A 12,765-nucleotide genomic window follows, 5' to 3' on the forward strand; every position below is an offset into this window, starting at 1 on the left:
GTATGTAAAGCCTACCCTTTCTTTCTTTTGGCATGACCCTTATGAGACGAGCAAACGATATATATGTATGATTTTAAAGAAAATCCTATTCTTAGAGCCACTAGGATGGCTAATATCTTTGACTTCCATAAGCTACTCCATATGGTTTGATGCGTACATATGATGTTCGGAGTTCTAGTTGATATGGTTCCGAATGTTGTTCAAAAGATGATTAATATGACCAAAGTTTTTGATGCATATTTTGATACGTGCACATGGTTCTAAAAGCTCCATTTAGTCTGATACATAACGCTATTTGAAAGGTACCTAAAATGATGGCTACTTGATTTTCCAAAAATGGCTATGAAACGTTTTTTTTTAAGGTTCTGTACTTCAAAAGCTCGTAACTTTCGTATACTAATTCCGATTGACCCGATACTTGTTGTTGACACCCAATTTTGTCCCGCCTCTCCTCCGAAATACCTATTTGCGCTTCTAATATTTTTTGAAAAAAAAAACGAAGAAATATATATTATGTTTTTACTATAATCATTAGCTTCTTATCAATACCGGCATTGCATTATTCTATTACAGCTACTAGCTATCCTCATCATCATTTATCGCTTTTTCTTATTATTATTATTATTATTATTATTATTATTACCGCATTAACATTATTATTATTATTACTATTATTATTATTATTTATTACTATTGTTATAATTCACGATTTTTATCATTTCGACATTTTACCAGCTTACGCACACGCATCGCATTTATCCTTGCATAATTAAATAATAGTATTTATTTCACTGTGATTTTCGAAATATTATTGCACGGCTATTACAACGCCATTTTTTATCTGAGCATTAATGATTGCATATTCCGTATTGAGCAATATTTTAACACAAGTTATTTAAACAGGTCTTTTATTTAAATTTAGAAGCCAGACTATTTCGTGCACTCAGTCCGTATTTTTGATTTATCGGATTCCAAATCAAAGTCCAATCAACTCATAAATATTTCTTGACCAGCCCATATTTTGATCCCAATTTTTAGACCAGTCCGTGTTTTGATTCGCTAGCCCATTACTTTAATACCCGGTCCAAAATTTGACCCAGTCCACAAATGGACTGGTTCCAGCCCATTCCCGTTTCAGAATAAGGAAACCCTTGCTCCTCCTTCTCTCTTGCCCCTCCCCTTCGACTCTCTCTCTCTCTCTCTCCTTCCCTTTCTTCCCTCTTCTACGCTTCCCCCCACTTCTCCCTTCCCCGCCTCTGTCTCCCACTTCCTTCTGTTCCCCATCTCCGCACTTCCCTTCCCCGCTCCTCTCTCCTTTTTTTTCAAACAAAGCCAAAATCCTATAAATAGTCGCGGTTTGAAATCACTGGAAAAAAAAAACGGAAAAAGGGGATAAAAGAATCACAGTTCTTGAACCCCCCCCCCCCCCCCCCTTCCCCTAAAAATCAAAGCTTTCAGTCGCAAAAATCCCTAAAATACGAGTTCTATTGGCAGTTTTAATCTTGTTTGTTATCAGTAAAAATACTGAATCAATTCTTCGTTTGCCTTGGTGTTGTTGCGAATCCGAGCATCGCAAGTTCGGATTCGATTGTGTTCGAGTAGATATCGAAGCCCCGCACCCATTTCGCTGCACCTGCAAAAGGTAATTTTCCTTTATATTTTCTTTTATTTCGGTTCTGCACAAGTTATGATTAGTTTCTTTTTGCGTCAATTGTAAGATAAATTGTTTACTTCTATTTCTATTTGTATTTTGTGCTTAATCTCTGACTCTGTGTGTTTATTAAAATTCGGTGTTAATTGAGCATGGTCGAGTTTAGATATTTATTTTCCTTTTAATTCTTGGCATGTACGAGTTATTCTTTTATTTTCCCCTTAATCCACATATTTAGTTTAGTATAGTAATGTTTTCGTGTTCTATTTGAGTAAGTTTGATTATTTTTTTTATGGCTAAGCAGTAGCATTTCAAATGGAAAGTTCTTAACTTTAGTGTGAGATATAGAACAATATTGTTAACTGCCATTGGATTGATTGGTGTAGAGGGATTAACATTTATTCTCTTAGTTCTAGTGTTGTCCATGAAATTAGTTTGGGTTTAGCTGCTGTATCATCAGTAAATTAGGTTGTTAGTTTAGGAATTTCCTCTTATCTCAATATATTTTTATTATGCTCTCAGTTCTGTGTGTTTTCAGTTTAGGGTAAAATAGTCCAGCTAAAACTTTGTTTGAGATTAGAAAAAGTAGTCTTCAGCTCTATGTAAAATCTCTCCTTGGTTGGCACTTCAGTCATTTCCCTTTTTTTCCCTTTGTTCAAAACTTGATAAAAAATGTCATATATAATTAAGTTTTCTGATTTGTGTGATACTTGATGTTTCTTTAATTCAGTTTCATGGGTAAAACATCTTTTCAAATGAGTATTGGTCCAACTGTTTTCAACCCATCTTGCTTAAGTGTTTTCCCCTAAAGTAATGCTGGGATTTCCATTCAAGATATGGCCTTTCTCTCACTCGCGACATAGAACCTCTATCCTAAGTTTTGGTTTACTAGGAAATAGTTTATAACAACATGCTTTGGTAAAATTAAAATAGTCTTTACTTAAGCCTATTTCCCTCCTCTTTTCATATTTTGTTTGAATTCCAGTTCCGATTTGCTCGTTAATAGTTTAGCATGACTGAATTTTCATTTTTATAAGTTCAGGTGTTAGTTTTACTTGTTACCGCAACATGTATGCAAAGCATGAATTTGTTTGGTTCATTTCCATTCTGGTTTGGTAATGCTGAAATAGTAAGCGTAAGTTCGTTTGGCCTGAATCACCGAGATCTGTTTAAATGTTTTAACAAGGGTTAATGATAGTTGAGTTAGTTAAGTTTATGAACCTTCTACTCACTCTGTAGATGATAGTCTCGAAGACTGTGTTGATATTTTCTTTATACATAAGTTTGAATCTAGTTCCATAAGTTAACAGTGGGATGGTTTATTTGTGCTTAGAATGTGAGCTTCACTAGTATTCCTTGTCTATTTAAATATCAGTTGCCATTAATATTGTATGAACTTAGGTGTTTGATGTCACTTGGTTCCTCTTAGTTGTCAAGTTTTGGGGTTGATAAACAATTCATGTTTGATGAGCTTGAGTCAGGTTTAGTTTGTTTGGCAATAGATTTGAATCGCTATATTCCCGGAAGTCTGCTTGAAGTTTTGGTTTAAAATTGGACAAAATATGTTTTCTTGTCTTGCATTTGCCTGCTGATTAAAAAAAAATAACAAAGTCTGTCCATTTCTTGCCTAATATGATGTCACTAAAGTCCCTGTTTGTTCTATGAGAACTTTGATAAGTGTTTAGCATTAGCATAAGCTTAGCTGATCTACTTAGCTAAGTGTGTGTTAGTTGAAGATAAACATTAGCTTGTTTCCCTTTTGCCATTTTTATTTTAGTTACTGTTGTAATCTATATCTAGTCAAGATTTAGCCTATGGTGTAACGTTAAAATAGTTTGGAGCTACTCTGTTGATAAAGTAACAGTTTAGCCAAAAAATCTTAAAAGAAATCAGTCCAGCACATCTTTTGAACACGCTCCCTCGTCCACTACGTGGTCTGTTACTATATTCTAGGTAAAATATGTAGTCAAATATGAATGAACACCTCTTTTCTTTGCTCTAATCATATCTTGAACAACCTGTTTCCATATCAGTACAAGACAATAGGGAACTAGTCACCTAATATGCACAATCCTCTGTTCAAAAGAATTAAAACTTTGTCATGCTGAAAGATTTGGGTGAATTGGTCATAACTAAAGGACAGTTGATTAGTTTTTTTTCTCCTCTCTCTAGAAATTCTGAACTTGTTCTTGTTTGGATCTTCATGCAAAATTGAGTGTTGATTCCATGAAAGTTTTACATTCATCTTCTATGTGTTTATGTCGTATACGAAGTAGATCCAACTTGCATATCCCTGAAGTGCATACAAGGAAGTATATTTTGTATACTTTTGGCCAGATATAAGACCTGTTTTCATTTGTTTGGCCAGAATACTCCCCTCTGAAATGATCATCTTCTAATGGTTCTATAAAAAATAGAATCATGAATGTTGGTCTGATTGGTTCTCATTCCTCACTGGCGGTTTACCTGATTAGTTGCGACTAGTTGCTATGCCAGTGTAGATTCATTGTTGCATTGTTTGAAAAGTTGTATTACATTTAGCCTGATCAGTTTAATAAAGAAGATATACATTCATTTGATTGGGTTGATTGAAACTGTGTGTCATAATCATGCCTACAAATCTGTCTATAGTTTTGAACATGACCTGAACCTTCGAACGTTAGTTTTATGAAGTATATTGTCACTGCTATGCATATTCTATTGCCTAGCATATTTTGTAGTTAATTGTGTGAAACTCACTGCCACTGCTATGCAGACTCTGTGCTGAGCGTACTTTGTAGTTAGTTTCGCGATGTTCACTGTCACTGCTAGGCAGATTCTGTGCCTTAGTATATTGCAAATGTTTTAATTTCGTTAAGGCAGTGTTCAATCTCTTCATTTTGGGTTATGCCATCCGATGTATGTCAACTAGTTGGTTTTGCTTAATCTCTGTTAATTGATTATGAAATAAAGGGCCAGATCTACCCCCAAAAGAAAGGAAAAAATGTTGTGATGATTTTGGCTCTGTTTAAAGTTCGTATATGATGGTATATTGCAGGCATATTGGGTTGGGTTGTATATACTGATGTATATCACCAGTATATCTTAGTTAATATGAATGTGTATACATAGAAAATACTTAAATATACACAATGATATACATAATCTACTGACTTGTTTCAAGTTTAATTTTACATGTTTATCCTCATTCATTGATTATATGCTAATCCTTTCCTTTCGTTTTGTGCATGACCGATCGTATACGAGTCCGAGAGACTCGTTCTTCTTCCGAATTCGGTTTGGGCTAAGGTCCAACGTGAACGAAACCTCTTCCGTGTCAACCCAAGAGCAGCCCAGAACAATATAAAAAAGAGACTGCTGGGCCGAAGCCCAACAGCAGCCCAGATTCATAGCAAATACAAAAAGAGCTGCTGGGCCGAAGCCCAACAGCGAATAGGCCCAACAGTCCCAAAATGGGTTGGGTCCATTTGATTTATTCCTTTTTTCATATTTCATTTTCATTTGATTTGTACTATGTGACTAACATTTTACTTTGTTTTGTTCTTCCTAATTTAGATGAACTTAGTGAATTTAGTGAGTTAATTTTAACATATTGGGTAGTAAATTTAGGAGAAAAACTCACAAATCAATCTCCCATAAGTTTTTTTCATTTTCTTCTTTTTATATTGACAGTACCCATAATATTTACCCCCTAGAATAATTAATGGCATAAATTCATTTCGAGTCAAAGGAATCATATTTTATTCTCATTATACTAATTTCAAAACATCACCAATGTGCGAATGTAAATTCAGGCATATTTTAAATAACCCTTCAAAGTTTGAGTCAATCATGCAATATCCTTAATTAAGCATAGTTAATAAAATAATAAAAAGGATGAAGAAGCTTATTAGTTATTTTGTATCTCATTTATACTTTTAAAACTCAAAGTAAATTAATACACCATCGTTCAGAATTGTTTAAATATTCGTTAAAACACTGCACAAACTTGCGTTTTCTTCTATTTTATGCAAATCTTATTCTTTATAATATATTTTTATAAGTTTATTTCAAATAGAATTTGAAGTTTCTTTTTATGCGAATCATTATATTTTTCTACAAATTTCATTCTAAATAGAACTTTTATTTAAAGCCTTAACAATATTTATAAATTTTATGGCATTTGAAGTCTCCTTTTATACAAATTATTATATTCTTTTCTATAGGTTTTATTAGCATTTTATTTAAGAGCCTTAGCAACATTTATAAATTTTTATTTCAAATAGCATCCTAAAAATCTCCTTTTATGTGAACTACTAGTCCCATTTTTTAACAGCATTATTATTTGAAGTCTTTTTTTTTTATAAAATGGTCTTTAAAATCTTCTTTTGCACAAATTGTTATATCTTTTACAAGTCTTATTTGCACAAGCTATTTCCCTAAAATTTAAATACTATATCCAACATTGACTAATTAACCTAAGTTTGGTCGGATAACCGTAAGTTAACGGATTCTAAAGGATGTCTAACCCCTTCCCTTTAGGATATCATATAGAACCCTTACCCAGAATCACACTGGTTAAGCAGACCATTAACAAAGGTTTAGTTTTAACTTTACCTTAGTTAACATTTAGGTGTCCTAATTCACCGTTAAATTAATTAGGTGGCGACTCCTTAAAACAAAGCATATAGGAATCTCCAATATGTTGTACTCTATTTCAACCCGGTTAAAATGGGGTATAACACTTGTTTCTGAGCTTTCAGATGTCGGTAAATATATTTGTTCATCGAGTCTTGGAATTTATTTATTTATATACATATGGTTTCTCACTACTCCGCTCGTGCATACTACTATTATATCGTTCGCCGAGTCCCGGGCCGGTTTTGTCGTCGTGCGCACTATGTTATATTCGGCAGTATGATGTGTTACGGTTCGCCGAGCCACTTACTAAAGGGCCGGGTACCGCCTATATACGGTGTTATGATGTGTTACGGCGTATGATGTGTGTCGGGGCTGTACGGAGATTTGAAACCTTCTGGAGTATGATGTGTTGTGGTGCCAGCGTCGGAGTGGCGACCACGTTCCTGAGCCATATGCATGATTTTTATTTGCATTACTTATGTTTTCAGAACAGGCTTTGATATACTGATTCTGTAATCATTTTCCATACTCCTCATTTCAGTTATGATTTGGATTACTGTATTTCATGCTTTACATACTCAGTACATATTTCGTACTGACCCCCTTTCTTCGGGGGCTGCGTTTCATGCCCGCAAGTGCAGACGTTCGTTCTGGTGACCCGCCAGTGTAGGATACCTATTCTGCTACTTTGGAGCGCTCCCTTTGATCCGGGGCCCATATTTTTGGTACATATCTTTTGTTGTACATGTTTCTGTATATATGACTATTTGGGGTACGGCGGGGCCCTGTCCCGTCATATGTTTTTGTTGTGGTTTGTAGAGGCCTGTAGACGTATATGTGGGTCATGGGTCTTTATTGTTCGTTTATGTCTGTGATCGGTGTCTTAAGCGGTCCGTTTGCTGTGATGGCCGAAACGACCCATATGTGTGTGTCTGGACGTATATATTTGGGCGATGTGTTTTCCGCCAGCCTCGTCGGCTTCTGTATAATATTTTGCTATATATGACCGCTTAAGACGACATCTGATTTCAGTATATGTATAACTTAATGTATGCCGAATACGGATAAGTCCTTGATATATCGAATTGGTAAGTGGGTGTGTATGGGTGTCCAGCTAGGGCACTAGTCACGGCCCACGGGGTTGGGTCATGTTATATCCCGCATTTTCGCATATTCGGAAATTCTGAAATAATTTTGACTTGTAAGAAATAAGGCCATAATTTGATCTCTATTTAAAATATGTGTGTTGTTCATGAAATGTTGATATGGAAATATCGAGGAAGGCTAAGGGCAAAATTGAAATTTCAGAAATTAGTTTCGGGAATTACAAAATAAGCCCCTAAATGAACTGGGCTAGAAAAAAAAAAGGGAGGCCCAACACCTTGTGGAGTGGCCGGCCATACCCATTGCAAAGGGCCCAAACCCATGACAATTCAAGACCAATTAAATAAAAGGGAAGAGGCCTCTAGTCTTCTACACTTAGTAGAACTTTCAAGAACATAGAAAAAAAATTAGAGCATCACAAAGGGGCCATTCGGCCACTACAAGAAAAAAAAAATTGTGGAGCTCAAATCTTTGGTTCAAAACTCATCTCTTTTGAATTCCTACTAAGCCCAGAACCCTCTTCAACGTGGTATAAGCTTTGAGGCAAGAAAATACTTTTTTACCAAGTGGAGAATTTGGAAAAGGTAAGAATTCTACTTCTTTTTATCTTGGAAGAAGTTTATATATATGTTGTAGTATGTGGGAATGAATGTAGAGTATGAAAATTTTGTGTCATGGGTATGTGTGTGTGTGGCCGAAAATGGGTGGATGGAGAGGAATGATCAAAATTTTATTTATTATGTTAATTGTGTTGTAATGGCCTTTTAATGCAAATGGAAGAATTCTAGTTCAAGTTGGCATGAAAATTTTTGTTAAGTTGTTGTAGGAAATTTTGTGATTTTATTGTAGATTTATGTAATTATGGAAATGGAATTGTTAAAGTGGAAATTGTGATTGTTGTTGATGAAATGGGAAGAAAAATGTGTTGTGAATGTTGTGTCGAAGGTTGGCGATTTCGGATGAATTCTAGTCTTGGTGGATTTTTTTGTATATTTTGTAAAATGGTATGAAATGCTTTTGAATTTGCACTTGAATGATCTTGAATTGGTAGTGGATATGTAAGAATCGATATCGGCTTGAAAATTCGTAGTTGAATTGAATGTTGATGAATTATGTTGGAAAGGAAGGTTACTAATGTGGAATGCGTTGTAAATTGATTATTGATGTCATGGTTATGATTGTTGGTATTGTTGGTATGGTTGTTGATGAATTTGGCCGAGTTTAATTCTCGGGGATGTTGAATTTGCAGGGGAGATGCTGCCGAAATTTTTGTAGACAAGTACTAATTAGAATTAAACTCCTAAGTACTTGTAGCTAATTTTTGGGTAATTGATAATATTATTGTAGATATTAGAGAGCCCGAGACTTGAGTCGGGATTTGTTTGGCGAGTGATCGAGATTTAGTAGTGAGCGATCGAGGTATGTAAAGCTTACCGTTCTTCCTTTTTGGCATGACCTTTATGCAATAAATGAATGACATATATGTATGCTCCAAAGAAATTCTACTCCTAGAGCCACTAGGATGGCCTATGTCTTTGATTTCCATAAACTATTCCATATGACTTGTCACATGCCTATGATGTTTGAAGTATTAGTCGATACGTTTCCGGATGTGGTTTGAAAAATATTTGATATGGCCTAAGTTTGGATATGTATACTTTGGATATGTGCATATGATCCTAAGGCTCTGTTTGAAGTACCCTATAATGTTACTTGAAAGTTCCTCAATATGAATGATACTAAATTTTCAGAAAATGACTTATGATGTGCTTTTCGAAAGTTTTGTAATTTGAAAGTTCGTAACTTTTGTATACTAATTCCGATGGACTCGATGCTTACCTTGAGCCTTCTAATATCAGTATGTATATGTATTTATTCGTCGAGTCTTGGAATTCATTTAAATATGTATATGCATATGGTTTCCGCACTACTCCGCTCGTGCCTACTACTATGATAGCGCAGAAGTGGGAAACGGTTAAACTCGAGGATCTTAAGATCAATAAGGGCGAGGTTCTTGTTGTAAACTGTCTGTACCGTTTTAAAAATCTACTTGATGAGACCGTGGTGGTAAATAGTCCAAGAGATGTTGTTCTGAATCTTATCAGGAGGTTGAATCCAGATGTTTTCATACTGGGGATTGTAAGTGGTGGTTATAATGTCCCATTCTTTATCTCACGATTCCGCGAGGCTATTTTTTACTACTCGTCGTTGTTTGATATGCTTGATGCTATTATTCCCCGGGAAGTACATGAGAGAATGCTGGTTGAAAAGAATATACTTGGTCCGGAGGCAATGAATGTCATCGCGTGCGAAGGTGCTGAGAGAATTGAGAGGCCAGAAACATACAAGCAGTGGCAAGTCCGAATTGTGAAGGCTGGTTTTCGACAGCTTCCTTTGGATGAGGAGATCATGAGAATGACAACAGAACGGTTCAAGGTGTTTGACAAGAACTTCGTGATTGATGTAGATAGTGAATGGCTACTGCAGGGATGGAAGGGTCGTATCGGATATGCACTTTCAACATGGAAGGCAGCTTATTAAATTTGTTTACGTTCAGCAGCCATGATATCTCTCTGCCCCTCGTAAACAATGAGCTGATGAATGGTATTCACTTTTCCAAGTGCTAGTTATTCATTTATCTAGCTACCTTTTTCCTAGTGCCAATGCAGCAAATTGTCACTTTTTCTAGTGTTAATTTGACAAGTGCAACAGTGAATGGCTGAATGCTATGTTAATATCACTGCTTTGCTTTTAGAGGAATGACAATGATTTTGGAGCAGCATCTGTGTCTGGTGCTACTCATTTTGCCAGGGCATAACATTAAAAGTATTGAACGAATAGACAATATGTGTGTTGGTTTCTTTTCATTTGTACTATATATCAACCTTGTTATAGCTTGTTTGGCCAAGCTTATTTTTCCCCAAAAATACTTATTTTTTCAAGAAGTGCTTATTTTAAAAAAAAGTGAGGTGTTTGGCCAAGCTTTTAAGAGAAAATGAGTGTTTTTGGAGAGTAGCAAAGTAGTTTTTCAGAAGCTAAAAAAAATAGCTTTTGCCCAAATTGAGAAAAATACAGATAGAAACACTTTTTAAAAGCTTGACCAAACACTAATTGCTGCTCAAAAGTACTTTTTAAATTAATTGGCCAAGCACAAACTATTTTTATTGAAAAATACTTTTTAAAATAAGTTGTTTTTAAAAGCTTGGCCAAACAGGCTATTAGTTAGATATAGCTTTTGTAATGATTTGTGAAGGTTCTATAGGTATCTTCTCTACTAATAAAGGCATTTGCATATTCTTTTCAATCATGATTAGATTTCATGAGTTGCATTTTGGTATTGATGTTGATTATTGAATTTTGCAAAAAGCTATGATGATTTTCTTATTCCTCAGATATCAGAGCCGAATTTCTTGTTTTGGCTTCTTAATTGATGGACAAGTGCCCGAGATGTTTTTACTAGATGTCCTATGTTTACTTTCTATAATGTAATTTTTTGATGACCAAGTACATTGAACAAGATTTTTGTGTTGTAAGTGTATACATGATAAAATATAGCTTGACACATGGCATGGTGAGAAGGGAACACGTGGCATTTGAAGGCGAAATGCTGCTTAGTCGTTTAACTTGGTCGGAATGAGAGACCCCGGTTAACCCCGGAGCAAACTTGTCAAGTCAATTGTTTCGAGTCATTAATTAAAGATAAACGTTGTGTGACCGGTCAGGGTTCAAAGCAGACGTTACGATTTAAAATTAAAACAACATTTATTGTCTATTATTGCTCATTATTAGAATTTAATTACAGATTAAGTGCTGATGTATTTTGTACTATAAAAGGAGCCTGAAGGCCTCTAAAAAATATCATCAAATAACAACAATTTACACACATTCATACTACTTAATTTTTAGCAATTAAGTTTATTTTATCATTCTTTTGTACTGGGTTACTATTAGTTCTGCAAGGCCAAAGCAAACAGTTGTTCCACTGGAGGAAAACCTATCAAAGGATTCTCTTCAAAGTTCAACAAAGCCCAAACTTATTTAATTCACCAGTGTATCAGCCCGCGCTTCGCGCGATCGTAAAGAACTGTAATTTTTTTATAGCTCTAATCAATACTTTATAACAATTAGAGCTTAGATAACAATTTGAGCTTAGATAAAACATCTTCACTTTTATATATTGTACAAAGAAGTGTGTGTTGGGCTTTTAATACATGATTCTCTTAGTTTGCTATATGTCAAGGGGAAACTGCGTGTATATATATGTTAAGGAGAAATATTTACGAAACATGACGATAGTTTTTCTTATTTACAAAATATAACGATATTTTACGGAACATGACGGATTTTCATATATTTTTCGTTTTTTAATTTTATTTTCAGAAAATATTTTTAAAAAAATATATATTTTAAACTTTAAGAAAAAAAAGTTTTTTTTGGCTCAAAGGCTTAAAAAATTACCTCAAATTTTTGTGTATGTGTAAGCGAAATTTTTAATATAGTTTTTCATACACAAAATGTGAATGAAATTCTAAGTCTTGAGCGAGATATACACGTTTCGTACCATTCTCATACATAAAATTTTGAGCGTAATGTTTAAGCCTTGATCGAGATATACACATTTCATATGTTTTCAAACACAAAATTTAGCAAGATATACACATTTCATAAACAAAAATTTAAGAGATTATTTTAAGTCTTGAATGTTGTATCAAAGTTGTATACAATATTGTTGTAGTTGTATTAATTTTAGAGAAATCTAACATGAACTTTATATACGAAATGTGGGCAAAATTCTAAGCCTTGAGCGAGATACAAAGTTCATATCTTTTTCATACATACAATTTTGAGGTGATTTTTTAAGCCTTGAACGAGATATACACATTCCATACACTAAATTTTGAGCGAACTTTTTAAGTCTTGAGCGAGATATACACATTTCATATATAAATTTTTGAGCCAAAAAATTAAAAAATAAAAAGTATTTTTTAAAAAAAGTATTTTTAAAAAAAAGTTTGTTATAGGGTTTGTAATGTTATGTTTTGTAAATAGAAAACTATCGTCACGTTTTTAGGCATTTACCCATATATAAAATACAAATATATAGGCATTTGAGTTTTTTGTTTCATTAAATAGTAAAACTTTTATTGTCTATCTTCTATTCAATTAAAAAAAATGTAAAACGAAAAGTAAATAAAGTAAAAGCAGAAAGAAAAAAAAATAGAATGAGAAGAGTGGCAATGTTAGGAATTCCATCTAGTGGATATTAAAATTACATTTTCGTTAAGTCTTTTTGATCCTATATTTTTTTCTTTTATCAAAATTGTTAAGATTTATTGAGCATAATGAAATAAAAACGGCAAAAAGCAGTAAAAGATTTTAAAGAGAAAAAT

At 34.0% G+C, this 12,765-nt stretch overlaps 1 protein-coding gene across 2 annotated transcripts in view; it reads left to right on the forward strand.

The window, feature by feature from the left end:
- Positions 1-11,011, forward strand: part of LOC132640338 (scarecrow-like protein 14) — a 39,139-nt gene extending 28,128 nt beyond the window's left edge. The window contains exons 1-2 of one of the 2 annotated variants that reach the window (XM_060356895.1): positions 7,753-7,959; positions 8,723-11,011. In XM_060356895.1, the coding sequence (XP_060212878.1) occupies positions 9,236-9,916 (681 nt within the window). In that variant the 5' untranslated portion in view covers positions 7,753-7,959; positions 8,723-9,235 and the 3' untranslated portion in view covers positions 9,917-11,011. Of the gene's footprint in view, positions 1-7,752; positions 7,960-8,722 lie in introns of those variants that run through there. The other variant, XM_060356896.1, reaches the window with a different exon arrangement.
- Positions 11,012-12,765: the final 1,754 nt, after the last annotated feature.

Source organism: Lycium barbarum, chromosome 5, assembly GCF_019175385.1.
Source record: "Lycium barbarum isolate Lr01 chromosome 5, ASM1917538v2, whole genome shotgun sequence".
NCBI lineage: Eukaryota > Viridiplantae > Streptophyta > Magnoliopsida > Solanales > Solanaceae > Lycium > Lycium barbarum.